General features: G+C 39.8%; 3 protein-coding genes across 4 annotated transcripts in view; 2 read left to right on the top strand and 1 right to left on the bottom strand.

The window, feature by feature from the left end:
• Positions 1–11,895, top strand: part of atg3 (autophagy related 3) — a 24,691-nt gene extending 12,796 nt beyond the window's left edge. Inside the window, exons 7-13 of the mRNA XM_062054108.1 lie at positions 1,081–1,133; positions 1,220–1,301; positions 5,605–5,639; positions 5,710–5,862; positions 6,063–6,190; positions 10,479–10,547; positions 10,675–11,895. Of these exons, the coding sequence (XP_061910092.1) occupies positions 1,081–1,133; positions 1,220–1,301; positions 5,605–5,639; positions 5,710–5,862; positions 6,063–6,190; positions 10,479–10,547; positions 10,675–10,756 (602 nt within the window). The 3' untranslated portion in view covers positions 10,757–11,895. The remainder of the gene's footprint in view (positions 1–1,080; positions 1,134–1,219; positions 1,302–5,604; positions 5,640–5,709; positions 5,863–6,062; positions 6,191–10,478; positions 10,548–10,674) is intronic.
• A 290-nt stretch (positions 11,896–12,185) lies between these two features.
• Positions 12,186–16,975, top strand: slc19a2 (solute carrier family 19 member 2). The gene is made up of 6 exons (XM_062054106.1): positions 12,186–12,579; positions 14,042–14,590; positions 14,670–14,916; positions 14,999–15,191; positions 15,562–15,703; positions 15,914–16,975. The coding sequence occupies exons 1-6, from the start codon at positions 12,457–12,459 to the stop codon at positions 16,046–16,048; spliced, it is 1,389 nt and encodes a 462-aa protein (XP_061910090.1). The 5' UTR covers positions 12,186–12,456; the 3' UTR covers positions 16,049–16,975.
• A 6,046-nt stretch (positions 16,976–23,021) lies between these two features.
• Positions 23,022–25,000, bottom strand: part of arl6ip6 (ADP-ribosylation factor-like 6 interacting protein 6) — a 2,887-nt gene continuing 908 nt past the window's right edge. The window contains exons 2-4 of one of the 2 annotated variants that reach the window (XM_062052170.1): positions 24,796–24,849; positions 24,601–24,730; positions 23,022–24,535 (exon numbers count right to left, since the gene is read on the bottom strand). In XM_062052170.1, the coding sequence (XP_061908154.1) occupies positions 24,442–24,535; positions 24,601–24,730; positions 24,796–24,849 (278 nt within the window). In that variant the 3' untranslated portion in view covers positions 23,022–24,441. The remainder of the gene's footprint in view (positions 24,536–24,600; positions 24,731–24,795; positions 24,850–25,000) is intronic. The other variant, XM_062052172.1, reaches the window with a different exon arrangement.

The raw sequence follows: 25,000 nt of genomic DNA, 5'->3' as shown, positions 1-25,000 counted from the left end.
AAACAGTTATATTAGGACACCCTTATTTTGCACTACTTAAAATTGAAACTGCAATTTAATGTATTTTCATTTAATCTAAAATATTTGAGGGGGTACATGGCTTCAGGTCAAATATGTAAAGGAGTATGCGACTGTGGAAAAAGTTTGGGAACCACTGATTTAGCTGCTTAACACAGAAGTTCATTTATTATACAGTGGCGTGAGACCTCTTTGTCTTAATCAATTTGGCTGACTGCTTAGATATGAGCTATTATCGACACAATCGAAACTGATTTGCTTTCACATTTAATTGTGAAACTGTCCAGAGATAAAGGAACAATTGGCAATAACTAATAATACAATATTTTTTCAACCTTTTTTTAATTGTAATTTCATCTACCACTATTTGTGCATGTTTTTGATTTCATTAATCTCTTTTCTTATACTGTATGTAATACTCTTATTTAATACATCTCTTGTATGTATGACGGGACTACAAATGCTGTAAAGCTTTTGTAAATCTGCTAATCTTTCTTCAATGTCTAACAAGGCTAAAAAAAAAATGTAATGGGTGCATTTGGTCAGTGCAGTTGTTAGAAGGTATCATACTGCCAATTGTGTTGTTTTTTTTGCTTACGTTGCACTGAACAGGAAGTACCTATGTGCACTTTTTAATGCTGTATAACTACACAGTTGTATGTTGCTGTTGTCGTTTTACTTTGCTAAGCGATTATGATAAACTTGACATTACGGCGTCTGCTACACATGTCGACATAAGTGGACCAATTTTTCATAGAAGTCAGCTCCTATTTTGCTCTCAAATTTCATGTCGACCAATGCCATTGGCCATGTATGTCAACATTTCTTGAAGTGTGCAGCTTTTAGTGACAAGAACAACACATTGGACCTGGACTTGATGCTTAAGCACGTTTCACTTTAGCTATGTTCTTGTTTGACAATCGCTAAAATTGGTTACAGCATTTTAACTCATTTGCCAATCTAAAGAAAGACTAAGGACTTAATACCTTTTGATCTCTGGCTTTTTGTTTGGAATAGTCTTTGTTAGAATAAGTTTATAACATTACTGTTTATTGTTTCTAGGCGTGATAGGTGTCATGGACGCTGTACAGGAAATTTCCCTGGACAATAATAAGGTATTTAAAAGTTTTTCTGTTTTTGTGTTTGTTTGGTATTTAACATGAAATGCTAGCTATGTTTCAGTATATTGACTTGATTTCAGGACAATAATATGAATACCGGATCTGCAGCAGGTTGTGATGATGATGAAGATGATGAAGATGGAGAGGCAGCCGATATGGAAGGTAATACGGGTGCAAGGGTATGTGCATTTGTAATCGTACTTTTCGGTACACAGGCATACCTATTTAGCACAAAGTACACATTGAGAAAGGGTTTGGAAGTGTGCCTTGCGTCACGCATCTAGCCAATAAACAATATACAATACTACCTCAGTTGTCATCAGTAATTATTTCCAAAATGTTTAAAGCAGGGGTCTCCAACTCAATTTACCTGGGTGTCGCTGGGAACAGAGTCTAGGTGGGACCGAGCTGCATCAAGTATTCCACAAGAAAAGCTTTGTTAAAAAAAATTCCAATCTTCTCAAATGTTTTTATATTTATTTTTTAACACAAGATGAAAACTACATGAACAAATTAAGAATTGATAAGAAAATATGTAAGTATATGTTTGGGAATGTGGAATATAGTTTGATTCCACTTGGTGCCACTTTCGTGGTTAGCCAATGCACAGAGAATGTCTCGATGCACGGAGAACTTAATTTCCTGAATGTGCGTCATTTCCCCTTTTTCTTGTTCAGCAGCACGGTGGCGACTAATAGGCTGGTAGTAGTCTCCTTTTGTTTTTGCGTTCAATGTAGTCTTTCATGATTACATGAACACAATGGCATTTGGTACCGGGATTGCGAGTGCAAAAAGGCGACTGCTCTCGGGATGTTATCCACTGTGCTGTTACTCGGAAAAAAAAGGGGAATTGACACTGTGTTGTTGTAAACGTAGTAATAAAAGACAAATGAAATCAAATAGAAATATATGTAGTGTTCATTGCACGAGGCAATGCAAATACAATGCAAATAGCGCGATGCAAATCCAAAATAATGGCCTACAAATGGTTTGACCTTATAATTGTTCCGGGTTATCGGGGTCTGTTATTGCCGACGGACACTGTGCGCCTTCCTGCCCATCCTGGCAACCTGTGTTTGCCTACTCATCTTGTTTTGTGATTAAGTGCCTGAGCATTTTGTTGCAGTGCCTTTTTCTTCTATTGGCACCATAGTTTTTGTTTTTTGAGTCATTGAACAGTGTGGACAATTAAGGACTTGTCGCACTCACCGCTCTTGTCCTCTGCGCTTTTTGGGATCCACCACAGTAAGCCACGACGTACATCTAATGTCCAGCTGGGTAGCAACTTGAAAAACTTTTTTTTGTAAGTGTTGTGAACGCAGCGCGCTGGGACGGATGTTCGCGTGTGCCCAATAGAAACGAGGCAGCCAGCCAGGCACGGAAGAGGAAACTCCATGGCAACGGTGCTGTAACTTTCACTCATCTAGAAATGTTTCTCTGCTTGCATCAAGCCCGGTCGATGTCCCGCCCCTCCGGGAGCCTTATACCACACCGTGATTGGTCGGTTTGTTGAGCGCCACACGCACGACACTGTAAAGTGCAATTTATATCAAACTTGTGGACCACACTAACATTAGTCTTCTATATTAAGGTGGGTGTAGCAAAATATTGTCTCGGGGGCTACAATTGTCTCACGAGCCACGAGTTTGAGACCCCTGGTTTAAAGTGAAGATAATTATATTTATACAGCTTTTTCTCTACTGACTCAAAGCGCTTTACATTGAGAAGAAACTCATTATCTACATTTACGCTATATTTATACCAGTGTGGGTGGCACTAGGAGAAAGGTGGGTGAAGTGTCTTCCCCAAAGACACTACAGCAGTGACGAGGATGGCTGAAGCTGGATTGGAACCAGGAACCCTCAAGTTTCTGGCCGGACGCTCTACCATCTTAGCCACGTCAGCCAAACCAAAAGCAATCCAAATTATACGAAAACAATTAAAATATTGCAAGTCCAATTATTCACACATTTTATGTGTAAATATGTATATGCAGAAAATAATGCAAACTAAATATAAATGACAAAAAAATGGTTAAATGAACATGTAATACTACTTACACCTAATGAGGGAGGAGGGTAGAGTAGAGCTGTACGGACGCCATTGTACTTTGCTACAAGTTTTTTTTAATGGATTTAATTGTTTTCTAACCTTATTGGCACTGACAACTGTCTTTGGCCACTGGCTTATTTTGCAGTCATACTCTATAACAAAATCACAGATACTGAGTTACCAACATGTGTGATTTTGTTTGGGGACACAATTGCAGGGAATGATACCCGGGCAAACAAACTCCTTTGTATACCAGTATACGAAAACTGGGGCAAAAGTTTGGCAACATTTTTTACCCGAAAACCAAATCAAACAAAAAGTGGGGCATTCAAAAACCGAGCTACCACTGTCCAGTACAGCCCAGTGTTTGGCTAGTGGGAGTCATGGCTACCAATAGTGCCAATGAGAATGCAGACCCACTTCTGTCATTAGACTCTTGTTTTTGAACATTGTGCCATCCCAAGAAATACATAGCGTCAAAGATTTAGTGGATAAGACAAGACTAGAGATGTCCCGATACAGGTTTTTGCACTTCCGATCCGATACCGATATTGTTTTTGCACTTCCAATCCGATACCGATACTGACCGATACAGATACTGGCCTATCCAAGCATGTATTAAAGTTTAAAGTTATTTAGCCTACTTAGTTGTCAGAATCATGTTGAAAAGGGTTTTAGTACTCTTGATAACAACTAGCCAGCTGAATTAGGGGAGTTTGAATAATACACAATGGTTGGTAACAAGAAACTGACCTGTTTATTCAAGGATAAACACAAAATAGACAAAATTATACATGACAAACAGAAATGGCATCATTGAACTAGGGCTGGGCGATATGGCCTTTTTTTAATATTGCGATATTTTAAGGTCATATTGCGATACACAATATATATCTCGATATTTTGCCTTAGCCTTGAATGAACACTTGATGCATATAATCACAGCAGTATGATGATTCTATGTGTTTTGATTGATTGATTGAGACTTTTATTAGTAGGTTGCACAGTGAAGTACATAATCCGTACAATTGACCACTAAATGGTAACACCCGAATAAGTTTTTCAACTTGTTTAAGTCGGGGTCCACTTAAATTGATTCATGATACAGATATATACTATCAGATATATACTATCATCATAATACAGTCATCGCACAAGATAATCACATTGAATTATTTACATTATTTATAATCCGGGGTGTAGAGGGGGGCGCCGGATGTAAGTGTCAAAAAGACAGACAAAAGAGTTTGATATGAGAATAAATCTAAAGTTAAAATATAGGGTAGAAATGCACCCATTTGCAGGAAATGTAGTCTTGATTTTCAAAATTTTCTTTCAAGGCTTGCATGTCTACATTAAAACATTCTTCTTCATACTGCATTAATATATGCTACTTTTAAACTTTCATGCAGAGAAGGAAATCACAACTAAAAAAATAACTAATTTTTTCATACGGTGTTGATGTGGAAATTTTTGCCTCGGCATTTTGATGGTGTGGGCGTGTGGCACCGAATGGAGATAAGCGTCTCGACAGACGTTACAATATTTGAACAATGATGACGAAAACTGTTTTCTCTGTCGTGTCCGTGTGTCGAAAATTGTTATGCGCTTATTTTTTTATTTGATTTTGTGCGTGGCATATAATTGCTATGCGCAGAGGACGCTTGAGCAGTGCGCAATTGCACAGGCGCGCACCTTTGAGGGAACGTTGCTCGCACGGCTGCGCTAGCATCACAGCTAACGTTAGTCATGCTGCTACCTCTCTGCTCGGGGAGTGCGTATATGTATGTGACGTATGACGTGACAGTATGTGACGTGTGTAAGGTGCGCTTGCTGTCTGTGAGAGGGAGACACAGAAAAGAGTGAGAAGAGCCTGTCGTGTAATGCCACCAGCTAAAAGCAACTGCGTGAGAATCCACAGACCTGTGGATGTGTTGAAGGTGTGTTGGAAAACACGGACCGGAGTGTTTTTTTAAAACTGGATCTGGATCGGCATTTTCCCATGCCTTGCCGATACGCATTTTTTGGCAAATATCGGCGGCCGATCCGATCCAAATATCGGATCGGGACATCCATGGACAAGATTGCCGCCATTGTTCAGTAGAGCTGGAACAGTGCTGCACTTCGGGCAATATGGGACGTTCCTTCTCTAAAAATGTGATTTATTGGAGATGGCAGTTTACAGTTTTTATGTTTCATTCAAAAAAATGACAGTTTTTTTTTTACCCAAAGTCAAGTAATATATTACGTTTTGCAACTAAAATCGAACCGGACTGCGACTTTAAAACCAAGATATGTGCCGAACCGTGGTTTTGGTATACTGTTACTCGCCTAGGTGGTGCATAAATTTAAATGATGTTCTTTTATCAAGTCTCATAGCTGCACTGTCTTTGTGCTTGTGTCGTCCTTGCAGAATATGAAGAAAGTGGCTTACTGGAAACTGATGAGGTAATCTTGCTTGTTTCACTTTGTGTGAGAGGTTAGTCGTCGAGGTGCCCTCACTGTGTCTTCTCTCCAGGCAACCTTGGACACCAGTAAATTGTTGGAAGCCAAAGCGAAAGTTGAGCCTGGAAGTGAAGATGCTATCCTTCAAACGAGAACATATGACCTTTACATTACATATGATAAATACTACCAGACCCCTCGACTCTGGCTCTTTGGATACGGTGAAGTATGTAACTGTCTGCTATGAGCAGTGTACATTATTGCATCGTTGTTCACATTCAATCCTAGCTCTTTCACTTATTTTATACTTGTTAACTTATTTCTCAACCATGTTAAGGTGTGCTGGAGCAAAGCATTTATCATTATTGTCTTGAGCGTTGACGCAATGTATTTCTACTTTGATCAAGTTGTTGTGGTATCTTTCAGGACAGGCAGCCTCTGTCTGTGGAACAAATGTATGAGGACATCAGCCAGGACCATGTGAAGAAGACCGTCACCATTGAGAACCATCCAAACCTTCCCCCGCCAGCCATGTGCTCGGTTCACCCCTGCAGGTCAGTAGAATTGTGGGACAAAAATAAACAGGAGTGATACCTGTTTATGTACACTGCTCATAGCAGACAGTCACATACTTCACCAAATTCAAAGAGCCAGAGTCGAGGGGTCTGGTAGTATATCAATTCCAGATGGTTAGTAATACAGTCATTTATTACTTAATTTTACTCAACACTGCTTTCTGGTAACTGGAGTGCCGCAGCGCATGTCCATTAGCGCTGTTAGGCTCAAGAAAATGTGGCAGCGACTACACAGACTTTGCTTTAAAAATATTCCCTCCAAGTAAACGGCGTATAATTAATTAATACCTATACGATCGCTTCGTTGCACTTAATTTCAATCGCTTTTACTTCCGTCGAGTCTTGGTGTGCGTTTAAAAGCGCGCAATGCTGTTGGAGGTGAAAACATTTTTGATCTTGCGGTTTCATATCGAAAGTGCAACTTGCAGCTGCTCGGACTGAGAGTTGCCATGCAGCAGGCGATGTGTCGGGAACGTTGCCACAACTTGTTTATAATAATATCTTAAACTTGTTGACTGGGATGGTCACTCATCCTTTACTTTAACTACTAACATTGTTAGTGTTCCAATAACATCAATACTAGCTAAAAAGTTGTGTCATCTCATCGAACTGAACGCAGGCTGAGTTGTCGTTGAGGCACAAAGATGGTGTATTACAGGTATATGTGAAAGGTATCACTCCTGTTTATTTTTCTTGGACAAACTGTTGCACTAAAGTACATGATTGTTGAAGAACAAAGCTTGTTTATTTAACTTTATCTTCGTTAGCCAAACTATTTTATGGTTTATTTTGATATCAAAAAGTAAGCACCATGTTTTTGACATTACTTGGTTTTTTTTCATTCCACAATGTAATTACTTTAATAATCATTCATGTAACACAGCAATTTGTTAATGTTTTATGGTGTATAATTAATACCTATATGACACATTTCTGCTCAAATTCTCAATGGATCTGTCCAGATACAGCATGTACATGTACACTCATTAGTACATGTAAATGTATGTGCATAACTGAAAGAATACCTCTCTCTATGAAAATTAAAAAATAGAGATAAAGGCATCATGTAATAAAAAAGCTAACATGCTGATACTAATAATGAACAGAAACACAAATATTTGTCTTTAAATATATAGATAACGTTTATCTAGACCATTTTTATTAGATATTACAAATTGCATGATGGCGTCACGTTCACACCCCAACACTGTTGTACAAAACATAATGAAAAATCCTTAAAAATCGTGATTTCAATATTGATAAAAATAATCTTAATTATTCTTCCCATAATCGTGCAATCCCATGTCTAAGACTGGACTTCATATCTGAACACTATTTTTATCTATCTGGACAAAAATAGTAGTTACGTCTTATGTCCATAAGGTGCAATCTTGCGACATTTTCACAATCATTTTTATTTATTTATAGTATTTTTTTTTTTTCTGCCATATTACTTTGTTTATAATGCTTGTGTTGCTTTCATATGTACATTCAACTTTTTACTTGAGGTACGTACTTTTGAATGTGTTGTTTGTGGGTTTTTTTTAAATAAAACTTTGTTAAAAGATTTTAGTGTAAGTACTTTAAAAAAAAAATTGAGCACATTTAAAATTACCGCGATTATAATAACCGTGATAATTTTGGTCACAATAACCGTGATAAGAAATGTTCATACCGTGTCATCCCTAGTACCCAAAGTTAACTTGATACATTTGGGGGGTTTTGCTACATTTAGTAAACATTTGGAGTCCAAGGTAGGATTTAGCCATCTCATGTCTCAGTACAGTTTTTTTTTCTCATTTTGACACAATATATTTACTTACACATGTGTCTGACATCACACTAAAACTTACTAAGTTTGAATAGTGAAAATAAAAAGATGAAATCAGCCCTTTTTTATCATGTAAATAAAACATTAAATTCAAAAGTGTCAGTTTGAAGTGCAAGACACTGCTTTACTCACGGCCACAGCTACCAAGCATCCTCCTCTACCGTCAGTGTTTCCCACACATTCATTTATTTGTGGCGGCCCGCCACGAAAGAATTACGTCCGCCACAAATAAATAAAAAAATTGTTGTTTTTTTTTTTGTCCTGTCCAGCTTCTCAGGCAAATCATATAGTTGATGTAGATGCCCATATAGGCTGTTCAGATTTACTTTACAAAAGAGAAGTGTAGGATACTTCTCTTGTTGCCTTATTTGTATTTGACCACTACTGTTTTCTGTTTATTTGTTACTGACTGTGGCAGGACACCTCTGCCTCTGTTTCACTTTATATTGCTGGTAAATAATATGGTTGTAGTAGTAGGCTAAAGTTAAATTATTTAGTATGCACTAATTAAAGGGGCAGAGCTTTAAGAGACATTTTAGCTTTTATATTTTATAAGATATATTTTTTGTAAGAACCACAATTAATAAATATATTTCAGTGAATAACTTATTGTTCAAATCTGTATATAAATATGTACATAAAGTGTTGTAATTATATTGTAAAATGGATGGATGGACGTTTAAAACAAAACTGTTATTATTAATTAGTAAGTATACATTTTTTGAGCCTTTTTAGAGAAAATCATATCATTGTAGTAAATTATGCAAATTACTCGATGTTATGGTGACCACGCCCATAGCCACGCCCCCACCGCCACAGGTATCTTGGCAGTTTATGGGAAACACTGACCGTCTTTCAGGTGTCAATCCCTTCGTTCCAGTACTCCACAGACCAAGATTAATGCACTCAAAAAAGTGGAAAAATTTAATAATAAAGTGGCTCTGAAGCAAAAATTGCTCTGGCTGATCCAGTTGGCGTCACTCTATCGCCCTCTTTTTGCATGTCACATGCTTGAATACACACCCACCCAACATGCGAATTAATTTTAATTATATTAGCGCTGTCAAAGTTAACGCGATAACGAGTTAACTATACATTTCAATAACGGCACACATTTTTTTAACTGGGGATTAACGCACACGTGTCCTTTTTGACCCTAAGGCCGTAGCAGGGGAAACTTGGCTGCAGTTCACTTGGCTGCAGTTAATTTGTTACTGATGAGCTACAAGCGAACAGAAATGGGCAAAAAAAAGGATACATAATGGAAATATCAGGTTCAAAACCATAGCAAGTTGTTTTCCTGACAAGAAAGGACTCTTTTTTGCTGTGAGAAGAAACGACATCCTGCAGCTAATGCCTGCTGTGTGTGTCGTCTAGAGATGGGTGGTGCTTCACTTCCGTGTTTACATTACAGTTAAGGTGCAGTGATAGCCTAACATATGTATTGTCACTGTGACAAGTTTAGTAAGTAAGGTAGCATAGAAGCTCAACAGAAATGAAAGACTGTAGGCAGGCACTCGAAAGTGGACTTTTTTATTGCAAACAGTCCATCCGACATCAAAACAGGTCAAGACACTTTCTTAAACCAATCACACACTTTTCCGGCTTCAAAATAAACATGCTATGCTATGCATCCGATTGAAGGAAGTAAACAAATTACAATCATGCTTTGTCAAATATGTTTTGTAAAGTTATTCTGTGATATTTGCACCTAAATAAATAGTACATCAGTTGAGGAATATTGGGGGGGATTTTGGTGTGTGTGTGTGTGTGTGTCACAATTTTATGTGTAAAACTAAGATAATGATTATCTGGCACGATTGTATGTTTATTGAAAATGTATGAACTTTTGAAAAAACAATAACATTCAAATTGAAATGTAGGTAGAGTGAGCAGAAGGAACTTATCTTATTGCTATTTTTGTTGTTGAGCAGAACGAAAAAAGAAAAACAAATGCCGTTATCTTCTACGCTATCTCGTCTATGTAAATTTTGTTGGGTATATTGTTGCATTGTACATGCCCCTCTTTTAATACAATGGTAATAAAAGTGAATCTTTTAACATCTTTGTTTACGCCAAATTAGATACAGTACCCTTAAGAGTACAGGTAAATATCGGCATTCATAATGAATATCGATGTTAGTCAGTATTAATAAAATCCTAACAATATACATCCTTTCGGAGGAGGGTCTCCCTCCAGGCACTGGTGTTTTGGCATTATCGCTAGCCATGACTCCCACTAACTAAAGGCTGGGCTGCAATGTATTTAATTGCCAAGTCGATGCATAACATGTGACACACTTCCCGCTCCTCACTGTATAATTACTATGTGCACAATTTTATACGCCTCTGTACTGAACTGAAAGTTCCTGATTTTCAAAGAAATTTATTTAATAACTTTTTCAAAATCATCACAATGGTGTATCCTTTTCCCAGACATGCTGAAGTGATGAAAAAGATCATTGAGACAGTGGCTGAAGGAGGTGGTGAGCTCGGAGTGCATATGTATCCTTTTCAGTTGTTGTTGCACAAAAAGATCAATTGAGGTTTTTTAAAATCTTTTCATCTTTAGACATGATCTGTGTTCCACTAGCAAACAATGCGTTTATTTCCCTTTACTGTGGTTTTCTAGGTACCTTCTCATTTTCCTGAAGTTTGTCCAGGCTGTCATTCCAACAATAGAATATGACTACACGAGACACTTCACCATGTAGTAACATGGACTATGGAAAATCACTTCTTCTGCCTCTATGATTACATGCGATCTGCTTGATCTGTTGACCTTGGAATGTTTGTGTGGCTCTGGAACACATTGCACTGGTGCTGGACACTGAGAAACAAATGGCTAACCTAAATTTGTTTTTAGGGCAGTACGACATCAGGCTTTAATGAAAGTACTTTGTCAGTGGCGAAAGATTAATCGTATGCATTCAGTGCTCCCTTTGAAATGTGATATATTTTGCATGTATGTACCACTACCAGAACAGTGTAAAAACTATTTTAGCAATTACTCTCCCATCATCCATGCATTGTCCATTCTAATTATTGCGGTCACGATGAGCCTGTCCTAGCTGAGTCAGGGCGAGCGGTGGGGGACACCTGAGCCTTGACATGAGTTGATTGCAGAGCACATGTAGAAAAACAACCTTTTTACACTCAACCCTAATCAAAATTTAAAGTCTACAGTTAGCCGAACCAGTGTTTTGCGGTGTGGGGAGAAGCTGGAGTACGATAACATGCAAACTCCACACAGATGTTACATCAGAGATTCGAATCTAGGCTAACCACCAATAACAGACCACCTATCCATCCTAACTCTAGTAGCTTAAACTACATCCAAGGCCACATTCCAGATATATATATACCTCAGATGTAATGCTACTTTCAACAAAGCAAAGGCTAACAGCAAATATTTGGCACTTAAATTACTAAAGGCTCAACTGTATTTGTCCTCTGTCCTGTCTAAGTTTTTATTAGGACACTTTATTAGGCTTAACCAAACAAAATTAGCCGCCAGGACTGAAACCCTGGCAAAAGAAACCAAGAGTTAGTTTAAAGAAATGCCGGACGCAGGTCTACTATCGCTTCAAAGCTTTGACTGTTGCACAGCTCTCTCTGTACAGTCTGTGCTTCACTCGGACTGAGTTTCCATGCTAATGCAATTAGTTTAGCTTTATTATTGTAAAGCAACTGTGTTTTTGTTCTAATACGCTGAGTATGTTTATGATTCTAAAGCAGTTACCTGAAATATGGTTTGGTGCATATGACTTGTGTGGTTAACATGGCAACAGAGAATACATTTGTGGTGTACACTATTTTATAAAATAATGAACAATACATACACGTGCCTCTATTTTGTGCTCATGGTGTTGTCTCTTGGTTTGATTGAAGTATTTAATGTGCTGCCTGTGAATTTTTAGTTGCTTGATCACTTTTAACATTTTTAATTGACATAATAAAATCTCCAATATACTTTTCTACCTTCAAGGTACTCAAAGCGCTTTGACACTATTTCCACATTCACCCATTCACACACCCATTCACACACTGGTGGAGGGAGCTGCCATGCAAGGCGCTAACCAGCACCCGTCAGGAACAAGGGTGAAGTGTCTTGCCCAAGGACACAACGGACATGACTAGGATGGTAGAAGGTGGGGATTGAACCCCAGTAACCAGCAACACTCCGATTGCTGGCACGGCCACTCTACCAACTTCGCCAGCGCTATACAAGTATAACCCATTTATCATTTATTTATAATATTAACAGCAAAGTCATGTACTCTATTTTGACCAGCAGGTGGCAGTAGTAGACTGGGAAGTAGTAAAAGACTACCAAACGAAGAAATTATGCTCGTCATGAGACTCAGCAGTGGGGTAAATGAATGCGGAGGTCATGTAACGTCCTGTGTCCACTATGTGTATGTTGTACCCCACTTTGTGGCTTTGTCTCTATGGCTTCTTCTGCAACCTGCGGCCGTCAGAGCCTTTCCTCACTGCCTACTTGATGGGGCCAGAGAAGAACCTGACTGAAGCGCAGGTGAGTTAGCTTCCGCAGCGAACTAACACCACTACATTCTGCACTACAGCTACTATTAGATAATTGGAACTTTTAGTTTTGAGTACTTTATTCATGTATCTCCCTTCATATGTAAGGGCTATTGATTCTGTTATGTTGGAGATTAAGAGACCAATGATGTAATCTTTCAACGTTGCGAAGTACCACTTTCCTTCCGCCATCAGTAACTTGAGGGAAGAAAAATACATTCAGCGATACATGAAATCAGTTGGTCTCAAGCTTTTTTCAATTAAGGACCCTTTATGGAATATTTATTCCGGCCAAGTACCCACTAACCAAAGAAAAGCGTAACATTTTAATTTATTTATCGATAGTCGTAGCATCAGTGCCTGATTTATTACTGACCAAAATGGTTAGTAGCCTAGTGGAAATTAAAATACAGTACGTAAAAAATATATGTACAAAAAAATCCCAGTTATGTAAAAAAAACTTTGTGCCATAAAATTATTTACTTTCATACGCTCTGTTGGAATTGAAATGATTTCAAATGTAAATACAAATTAACTTATGATGTATTTGTATTATCTCTGTTAAAATAAAATAAACTTAGAACGTTTGTACTGCTCATTTCTTTGTCACGGAATAACAACTTATTCTTTCACTGTGTTTAAGCACTTTCTATTTGAGAATAAGTGCATTATTTCTTTTGTAGGACGATATTAAGTGCTTTGAATACAAATTCCAAAAGGTTTTGTGGCCTAATTTGTAATGTAAGCCATTCATACTGTGCCTGGACTTAACAGTCACTCTGCTTCAGGGAGTCTTTAACGTAGAAATGGGAACACATTTTTTCAGAGATACCTCGGTTATCGTACGCCCCCACTTTTTTAGGAGTCATTGTTTTGTGTGTCAGGAAGGGCGTCCAGTGTAAAAACAAATCACTGATGCAATTAACACACTCTGGTGACAACTGAGGAAAAGCAGGGAATCACGTATAAAAATGGTAAATGGGTTATACTTGTATAGCTCTTTTCTACCTTTTTTTTAAGGAACTCAAAGCGCTTTGACACTTTCCACATTCACCCATTCACACACACGCATTCACACACTGGTGGCGGGAGCTGCCATGCACGGCGCTAACCAGGCCCATCAGGAGCAAGGGTGAAGTGTCTTGCTCAAGGACACAACGGACGTGGCTAGGATGGTAGAAGGTGGGGATTGAACCAGTAACCCTCAGATTGCTGGCACGGCCACTCTCCCAACTTCGCCACGCCGTCCCCTAAATGTAAACGTATACTCAATAACAGTTTTCTTCTTGACATGATCACTGTAAGGACAATAGCGTTGGATCACTGAGGTCTGTAACACCCCTCCCTCTCTAAAATGATCTGTTCAGTGTATCCAAGTGATTGCTTTTTGGCTAGGCCGTGTGTATCAATGTCTGTTTAGATATTTATTAATTTAAGTGTGTTTAATTCGGCAGGTCATCAGTGAGATCTACCCAATATGGACATACTCTTATCTTGCGTTGCTGTTCCCCATCTTCCTGGTCACGGACTATCTCTGTTATAAGCCTGTGTTACTGTTGCAGGCAACTAGCTATGTAGTAACCTATGTGATGCTGCTCAAGGCTGATGGCCTTCTGGCCATGCAGCTGCTGGAATTTTTCTTTGGACTTGCCACAGCCTCAGAGATTGCTTACTACTCTTACATCTACAGTGTGGTGGAGCCTGCCCACTATCAGAAGGTGACGGCCTACTGCCGCAGCGTCACTCTATTTGGCTCGGCTGCTGGCTCGCTGACCGGCCAGCTCCTCCTGTCTTTGGCCCAAGTACAGCTGGTGCACCTCATCTACGCCACGCTGGCATCCGTTGCCATAGCCTTTGTTGCCCCTTGGTTTTTGCCCATGCCCAAACGGAGCCTGTTTTTCCACAATAATCCTGAGGCGCAAAGTAGCGTCACGGGTGCTCTGATTAGGAAGGGTGACAAGTCAGAGAGCGAGATGCCTCTACACCACAAGGGAATCTCCAAGGTGAGTCTTAGACTGCTCAGCATCTATCACAAAAGTTGATTAGTCCAGGTCAACTCTTTATCCGATGTCTCTCAAATAGGTGTCCCTGTCTTCCGAGAAGACACATAGAGGCCATGGTCTCTGGGAGGTCTTAAAGATGTTGTTGACTGACTTCCTGCACTGTTACAGACGAGGTCCCCTATTAGCGTGGTCGGTCTGGTGGGCACTGGTCACCTGTGGATACTTTCAAGTGGTCAACTATGCACAAGCACTGTGGGAGAATATCCGCCCATCTCATGAATATGTCATATACAACGGCTACGTGGAAACATTGTCTACTCTCCTAGGTAAGTTTCTTGTCCTGCCACCTTCCTGCCAATGTTTGAAACCGTTTGCGCTGACTGGTTGTCGGCTGGCAACTGTCTTCAGGGGCTGTTGCTGCTCTGCTGGTGGGTCATCTGCCTTTGAGCTGGACGGTGTGGGGAGAACTAGCTTTGTGTCTCCTCTCTCTGCTCATGGCAGCATGTTTGCTCATCATGGACATGCTGCCAAGCATCTGGCTGTGTTATGGCTCCTACATCCTTTTTAGAGCCACCTATATGCTGCTAATCACTGTTGCCACGTAAGTACCAGTGGGGGTGGCACTTGTACAGTTATGTTCAGAGGTATTCCAGAAATCAGACCATTTTGCCCTTATAAACTACCACAATGGATTTGTAATTAATTAAATGTGATACAACTCTACTGGCCTGAAACAAAGACGTCTGAGCTTCCTACTGCTGCTCTGTGACTTGTATGCGGATAGACTCGAAGGATGGATGGATTACTTGACTTGACTTTTTTACAGATATACTTTTAATGAACATTTGATCTGTGTGAAAGTAATTATGTAACAATCTATCATGGAGCTTCAGTACATTACCTTGTCTGAATGTAAACTTTTTGTACCACACTGCAGTATCATTCTTTCCTCTCTGATTTGCTCTTGACAGGTATCAAATAGCTGCAAGTCTTGACATGCAGCGATATGCCCTGGTGTTTGGTGTCAACACTTTCCTGGCGTTGTTGCTGCAGACCTCACTCACTCTGCTGGTGGTTGACTCGGCCGGCCTCGGTCTTGACATCTTTACCCAGGTAACAAAAACAATTGCACTGCTTTTAGATGAGGATGTGATTAGGTACACTTGTACAATGTAATGAGTTTCCAGCTTTATCAAGATATTGCTCAGTTTTGGTTGACACTTGAAATAGCAGACTTTTTGGTAATGATTACCTTGCGTAAAAGATGTACTTCTAGTATGCCTAAAATGTGGTTGATTAACAGCCTTTGTTTTCCTACACCAGTTCTTCATCTACAGTGGCTATTTTGCTGTGATCTCCGCTATCCTCCTCTTGGCCTGGCTCTATAAATTGGCCAGGAGGAGGCAATCTGATGGAGAGGTCCTGTCACGAAGTCCAGCAGACTTGGACAGCCTATGAAATAATGTCATGACAGATTGACTATTTTTGTCACGGCACTATTGCCTTATCTGTTACCTTGTTGGAAAATGTTGACTTCTGACTAGGTAAGTGAAGGAGAACTTGAAGCTTCATTGTTCATGCTCGTGAATTCTGGGAAAAATCGATTTAATCCCACTTGAGTAGTCTGAGTGTCCTTAGAAAGAGACCATACAAGTATATTTTATGCTACTACTACTATTACTACTACTACTATTAAGTGCCATTGAACCCTGTAAATATATTTTGATATCGGTGTTATTTGTCAGGACTGCTGACAATAAAAAGTGTGTATTCAAAAACCAAAAAAAAAACCTTAAACCTATGTTTTTGGTATATATCCTGTAATGTTGATTTTTATTCTGAACATGTATAAAAAGGTAACATCAAAGTAGATTACATTTTTTTACAGGTACACAATTGAAGTTGTCTTAAAGATTAGGGAGAAGTAGAGTTTGTTTAAGCCTACCTTTTCTCTGTGTTGCAGCACTACTGATCATTTGTTTACTTCCTGTGTTTACTTATTTATAGTAAAAGAAAAATGACCTATTATGTAATTTATTTATATATGTATATATAAAAGATGACAGACACATAGTTTGTTAAAGAATTACAAGTTGACTGAAGGTTCGACCTCTGAAGCTCCCATGTGAAAAATCTCTCGTCTTCCTGAATACAGCATCAAGCATTTTAGTTTTGGTCATCAGATGGCTCAACCACACAACTCTTGTCACTGTTATGAGTTTACTTCTGCCACTCAAATCTCAACACAGTTCTGTCAAAAAAAAAATCATCTGTTTCATTATGAAGAAAACTATGATGAATAAAAATAAAACAATTTTTTTAATGTGCATTTTGTACGAATACATTCGAGCACTTGAAAACAGCACTTTATTTCCCTTTTCTAAGCATCAGTATGTAGATTTATAATACCAGCAGCAAATAAAGCCACGTAAGCCTAATACATATTTGATATGGTGAAAGCTGCTGACCTTGTGCAGTTGGTATCTGCTTGTGACAACACAATGCTTGACACAGTTCCACTCATTATTTGACACACTCTCTGACAGGCTTTAATGTCTCATTCACATCGGGGCCTTTAAATGTATTTATTTCAGTTCTGTTTCCTAGATGACATTTATATATTCAGTTTTTTAAAAACAAAAATAGTGCATCTTTTTTTGGTAACATACACAGTGTCAGAATTGTACATACAGGTTCAAATATTTTCATGCAATATAGCTAGATTTTTACCATGTGGTGCTGAAGGTTCCAAGAAGTGTTCTCTTGAGCAGCCGACCACTATTAACTACTTGTTAATGATCATAATTTCAGCTGGTTGTCTCTTTAGCAGCTTAATGGCCATTCTACAGAATCGGTGCCATTTTGCTTGTCAAATTTAATTAACTATCCATCCATCCATCCATCCATCCATCTTCTTCAGCTTATCTGGGGTCTGGTTGCGGGGGAAGCCTCCAAAGCAGAGAAGCTCAGACTCCCCTCTACCGAGCTACTTTGTCCGGCTCCTCCCGGGGGTTTCCAAGGTATTCTCGGGCCAGCTGGGAAATAGTCTCTCCAACGTGCCCTTGGTCCTGGTCATTCGTGCCCTAAACACTTCCCCAGGGGGGCGTTCGTGGGGCATCCGAACCAGATGCCCGAGCCACCTCATTTGGCTCCTCTTGATGTGGAGGAACAGCGACTTTACCCCAAGCCCCTCCCAAATGACAAAGCTTCTCACCCTATGGAGGAATCTAATTTCTACTGCCGGTATCCTCGATCATGTCCTTTCAGTCACAACTCAAAGCTTGTGACCATAGGTAAGGATAGCAATGTAAATTGACTAGTGAATTAAGAGCTTTGCCTTTTGTCTTAGCTCCTTCACCAAAACGAACAGATGCAGGGTCCGCATCACAGCCCGAAGTCGTACTGATCTGCCTGTTGATCGTACAAGACCCCGAGGTACTAGAACTCCTCAACTTTGGGCAGGATCTCATCCGTAAATCAGATGACACTCCACCCTCCACTCCAATCAGAGGTGCTGATTCTTATCCCAGTCGCTTCACACTCACCTGCGAACAGATCACGACCAGATGAAGCCAGCAGGACCACATCCGTAAAAATCAGAGACTTAATCCTGCAGCCACCAAACATCTATAAAAAGCAGAGACCTAATCCTGCAGCCACCAAACTGGATCACCTCAACGCCCTGACTGCACCAAGAAATACTGTCTCTATGAAAGTTATAAACAGAATCGGTGACAAAGGGCATTCCTGGCAGAGTCCAACCCTCACTGAAAACGGGTCCTACTTGCAGACCAAGCTCTGACACCGATCATACAGGGAGCGGACCCCATATTCTTGGAGCACTCCCCACAGGACACGGTTGAATGCCATTTCCAAGTCCAAAACAACACGTAGACTGGTTGGGCAAACTGCCATGCGACTTCAAGGTCCCTGCCGAGAGTATAGAGCCTGTCCAGGACTAAAACCACACTGCTCCTCATAAATCCAATGTTTGACTATCCGGCGTTTCTTCCTCAGTACACTTGATTAGACCTTACCAGAGGGGTTGAGGCTTTATCCAACTTTAAATCTGATAATAAGGCAGCACGGTGGATCAGGGGTTAGTGCATGTGCCTCACAATACGAAGGTCCTGAGTAGTCCTGGGTTCAATCCCGGACTCTGGATCTTTCTGTGTGGAGTTTGCATGTTCTCCACGTGACTGCGTGGGTTCCCTTCGGGTACTCCGGCTTCCTCCCACCGCCAAAAACATGCACCATGGGATAGGTTGATTGGCAACACTAAATTGGCCCTAGTGTTTGAATGTGAGTGTGAATGTTGTCTATCTGTGTTGGCCCTGTGTTGAGGTGGTGACTTGTCCAGGGTGTACCCCGCCTTCTGCCCAAATGCAGCTGAGATAGGCTCCAGCACCCCCTGCTACCCCAAAAGAGACAAGCGGTAGAAAATGGGCCCATATATCAAAAGTGCAATGTTCTCAAAACGGAAGACGACATATTAAAGTAGGAGAGTGGGCTTTTAGCATAGAATTAGCAAATATATGAAATACAGTCAGATTGCATACAGACACCAATCACCTTACAGCATTTAAACAAAAAATGTTATAAGAAATAAACTAATACCATCAAATAGTTAAGATGACAAGACTGCTGAAATTGCAACCCTCCTAGTTATAGATGAAATATCGAATTTAATTTACTTTTGGCCTTCCCTCTGAAAAATTTTACTTTTTGTGAATCTTTTGACTTGTTCCATCCATCCATCTTCTTCCGCTTATCTGAGGTCGGGTCGCGGGGGAAGCAGCCTAAGCAGGGAAGCCCAGACTTCCCTCTCCCCAGCCACTTCGTCTAGCTCTTCCCGGGGGATCCCGAGGCGTTCCCAGGCCAGCCGGGAGACATAGTCTTCCCAACGTGTCCTGGGTCTTCCCTGTGGCCTCCTACCGGTCGGACGTGCCCTAAACACCTCCCTAGGGAGGCGTTCGGGTGGCATCCTGACCAGATGCCCGAACCACCTCATCTGGCTCCTCTCGATGTGGAGGAGCAGCGGCTTTACTTTGAGCTCCTCCCGGATGACAGAGCTTCTCACCCTATCTCTAAGGGAGAGCCCTGCCACCCGGCGGAGGAAACTCATTTCGGCCGCTTGTACCCGTGATCTTGTCCTTTCGGTCATAACCCAAAGCTCATGACCATAGGTGAGGATGGGAACGTAGATCGACCGGTAAATTGAGAGCTTTGCCTTGCGGCTCAGCTCCTTCTTCACCACAACGGACCGATACAGCGCCCGCATTACTGAAGACGCCGCACCGATCCGCCTGTCGATCTCACGATCCACTCTTCCCTCACTCGTGAACAAGACTCCGAGGTACTTGAACTCCTCCACTTGGGGCAAGATCTCCTCCCCAACCCGGAGATGGCACTCCACCCTTTTCCGGGCGAGAACCATGGACTCGGACTTGGAGGTGCTGATTCTCATCCCAGTCGCTTCACACTCAGCTGCGAACCGATCCAGTGAGAGCTGAAGATCCTGGCCAGATAAAGCCATCAGGACCACATAATCTGCAAAAAGCAGAGACCTAATCCCGCAGCCACCAAACCGGATCCCCTCAACGCCTTGACTGCGCCTAGAAATTCTGTCCATAAAAGTTATGAACAGAATCGGTGACAAAGGGCAGCCTTGGCAGAGTCCAACCCTCACTGGAAACGTGTCCGACTTACTGCCGGCAATGCGGACCAAGCTCTGACACTGATCATACAGGGAGCGGACCGCCACAATCAGACAGTTCGATACCCCATACTCTCTGAGCACTCCCCACAGGACTTCCCGAGGGACACGGTCGAATGCCTTTTCCAAGTCCACAAAGCACATGTAGACTGGTTGGGCAAACTCCCATGCACCCTTTAAGGACCCTGCCGAGAGTATAGAGCTGGTCCACAGTTCCACGACCAGGACGAAAACCACACTGTTCCTCCTGAATCTGAGGTTCGACTATCCGGCGTAGCCTCCTCTCCAGTACACCTGAATAGACCTTACCAGGAAGGCTGAGGAGTGTGATCCCCCGATAGTTAGAACACACCCTCCGGTTCCCCTTCTTAAAGAGAGGAACCACCACCCCGGTCTGCCAATCCAGAGGTACCGCCCCCGATGTCCACGCGATGCTGCAGAGTCTTGTCAACCAAGACAGCCCCACAGCATCCAGAGCCTTAAGAACTCCGGGCGGATCTCATCCACCCCCGGGGCCCTGCCACCAAGGAGCTTTTTAACTACCTCAGCAACCTCAGCCCCAGAAATAGGAGAGCCCACCACAGATTCCCCAGGCACTGCTTCCTCATAGGAAGACGTGTTGGTGGGATTGAGGCGGTCTTCGAAGTATTCCCCCCACCGATCCACAACATCCGCAGTCGAGGTCAGCAGAAGACCATCCTCACCATACACGGTGTTGATAGTGCACTGCTTCCCCTTCCTGAGGCGGCGGATGGTGGTCCAGAATCGCTTCGAAGCCATCCGGAAGTCGTTTTCCATGGCTTCCCCGAACTCCTCCCATGTCCGAGTTTTTGCCTCCGCGACCGCTGAAGCCGCATACCGCTTGGCCTGTCGGTACCTGTCCGCTGCCTCAGGAGTCCTATGAGCCAAAAGAACCCGATAGGACTCCTTCTTCAGCTTGACGGACTTTTGACTTGTTGAATATTCCAAATTATTCAGAGGGGCTAATTCAATAATAGGGTAACAGCACTGAATAAAACCCAGAAACACAACTCAAGTACATTTTCTAAATAGATTTGTTTTGTTTAAAGAAAATGTTTTTCTAACAAAAAGTATAGATATTCTGAAGGACTTAATTGATCATATTTCATGACGTTTAATCTTAGGAAGTGGTGACTGCAACAAATGCTGTTTTTACAGTGTTCAAGGTAGTTAAATGAAACTTTAAAACATGTATGCAATCACATCTATAAGCAAAGGCACTTTGCTTAATTTTTTTTTTTTTAAACTTTAGTTATTTTAATCATGCATTGTCTACATTTTGTTTCTTAGGGACAGAAATTGCACATATTTGGTGGAAAGGCCGATAAGAGGATCAGTTTCCCAAGCACTCATTGGATACACAAATACTTAGAACAATGGGTAAAGTCCAAGCCATTTACAATAATTACAGATTCACAAAAGTTGGGAAAGTATTTAAGCCATTTCTGAAAACCCACAGATTTCAAGTTCTTAAATCAAGCATTTGCACTGAATTTGAGATTATTTGGATGTTTGACATCTTTGCAATGGTCTGAAAGAAGACCCATATTGTCATTCTCAGACTCAATAAAATGTTTGACACGATTGGATGTTCCAAGGAGATAATGATCCCAAACACACAAACTAGTTTTGGAATGGACAAAGGAGGTTAAATATAGTCTTCTGGGATGGCCCTGAACTCAAAACCATTTAACTTTTGTGGACTCGCCTTAAAAGGTGAGTCAAGAGCACAACCAATTAAAAAAAAAAAAACCTGCCAATTCTTTAGAAAGGTTAGTCAAATATTCTGCCAGAAGCAAAAGTGTCTGGTCAAGGCAATACTTGCTGGACTATACTCTATGTACTGTATATATTTTAACCTCCATGTCTAATTCTGACCCTGTGTAAATCCAATGAATGTGTTACAGACACCCACGACTGAATACAAAACACTTGTTACATTTAGAAAACAATGTGAAATGATGGATGGAATGAATACATTTTAGTGGCGACGACGGCCAAGAGCAGAAAGGGGAGAGGTACTTTTTATTGGTACAAGTTATTTCTTGAATAAATTGGTGTTTTTCACCTTCTTTATTAAAGTGTTGACACAACTGTCTTTGACCCCAAAGTGGGATATTTTGCAATCGTTCACAGTTGGAAAAAAAAAAAGCACAGATACTGAGTCACCAATGTGAGATTCTTTGTTACAAGCGATGTACGATAATAACCAATTAAGACGGAATACAAAAACTGAGGCAAACTTGTGGTCAAAAAACAGAATCCCACAAAAAGTTGGGCGTACAATAACTGACGTGCCACTGTACTTTAAAGAATCATTCCACACAAGAAAAACTGTTCAACTGAATCACGAAGGGCCAAACATTATGGGCATTTACTCTCATGACTAAATGTGAATTTATGACCTTAAACCTTTTCATAATTGACTGCATGAACACATTCAATGTTTTTATATAGTTTATATAATAAATATAAATATATAATATATAAAAATATATTATATATATATATATTAATATTCTATATATATATATATATATATATATATATATATATATATATATATATATATATATATATATATATATATATATATATATATATATATATATATATATATATATATATATAATAAAATATATATCATATATAAGTAAGATATATATTTTATAAATTATATATATATATATCCATCCATCCATTTTCTACCGTTTGTCCCTTTTGGGGTCGCTGGAGCCTATCTCAGCTGCATTCGGGGTACACCCTGGACAAGTCGCCACCTCATCGCAGGGCTATATATATATATATATAATATATATATATATTATGTGTATACTCTACCGTTCAAAAGTTTGGGGTCACATTGAAATGTCCTTATTTTTTAAGGAAAAGCACTGTACTTTTCAATGAAGATAACTTTAAACTAGTCTTAACTTTAAAGAAAAATACACTCTATACATTGCTAATGTGGTAAATGACTATTCTAGCTGCAAATGTCTGGTTTTTGGTGCAATATCTACATAGGTGTATAGAGGCTCATTTCCAGCAACTATCACTCCAGTGTTCTAATGGTACAATGTGTTTGCTCATTGGCTCAGAAGGCTAATTGATGATTAGAAAACCCTTGTGCAATCATGTTTACACATCTGAAAACAGTTTAACTCGTTACAGAAGCTACAAAACTGACCTTCCTTTGAGCAGATTGAGTTTCTGGAGCATCACATTTGTGGGGTCAATTAAACGCTCCAAATGGCCAGAAAAAGAAAAATTTCATCTGAAACTCGACAGTCTATTCTTGTTCTTAGAAATGAAGGCTATTCCACAAAATTGTTTGGGTGACCCCAAACTTTTGAACGGTAGTGTATATATATTATATATAATATGTATATATTATATGTATATATATATATATATATATATATAATATAATTAGGGCTGCAACAACTAATCGATTAAAATCGATTATAAAAATAGTTGGCGATTAATTTAGTCATTGATTTGTTGGATCTATGCTATGCGCATGCGCAGAGGCAATTTTTAAAAAAATATTTTTTATAAACTGCAACATGTACAAACAACTGAGAAACAATCAAAATAAGTATAATGCCAGTATGCTGTTTTTTTTAAATAAAATACTGGAAAGGATAGAAATGTAATTTGTCTCTTTTATCCGGATATTGATCGATTGATCGAAGTAATAATAGACAGATTAATCGATTATCAAAATAATCGTTAGTTGCAGCCCTAAATATAATATATATATATATATATATATCGGTATATATATTCAAATCAACGTCAGAACACAACATTGATTAAATGTTGTCAAAAAGCAACAACGTTATGTTTGAGCTGCTCAACGTCAGGACCTAATTCAACTAGTTCTCAATGTTGATTGTGTGTTTAAAGGTGATATGTATTATTTTAAATTATGGAGTCAAGCTGCAAAAAAAAAAATATTTGGACAGTGTATTTTATCATTTTACATATACTGTAAATGGGGGGGAGAACAATATATATATGGTATAAATTAGAAATTGTATTCTAAAAATTTAGTTTCACAGACACCCCTATAGTTCACAATATATGAGTACATAAACACCATCAGATATTGTCAGGTCAGGCTCCAGATGACTGTCAGTGTTGCCATGGCTCCGTTAAGGAAAGCGACACCATAATCAAAGTGCAAACTTTGATCCACAGTGTCTCTGGAAAAAAAACAATAATTCAGCAAACATTGAACATTAGAAGTACAACTACTAACTACTTTTACCTGTACAAAAGCGAGCCTGTTAGTGGCACCATGCCTGGTTTGTAGGCATTTAGGTATGCCAGGGTCCATGAGAAGAAACAGCACATAATTCCAGCTAATACTGACAGAACCAGGATACTACGAAAACCTACTTTTCAAACAAAACTCAATTACTCAAGATTCAGTCAATGTAGCCAATTATAAAAAAATACTCACCCAACATTCGTACCACTGTCCCATCTTCTTCCATCACTCTTTCTGCTTGCAGCTCTGAAACAGCCCAAAATTAATTGGAAGCAAAGTAACAGTTATTTTATATTTATATATCTGTGTAAAAAAAAATAAATATATATATATATATATATATATATATATATATATATATGGGACAAGCGGTAGAATATATATATGGGACAAGCGG

The sequence above is a fragment of the Entelurus aequoreus genome, linkage group LG07 (assembly GCF_033978785.1).
Source record: "Entelurus aequoreus isolate RoL-2023_Sb linkage group LG07, RoL_Eaeq_v1.1, whole genome shotgun sequence".
NCBI lineage: Eukaryota > Metazoa > Chordata > Actinopteri > Syngnathiformes > Syngnathidae > Entelurus > Entelurus aequoreus.
This window is presented reverse-complemented; position numbering and strand designations above follow the sequence as displayed.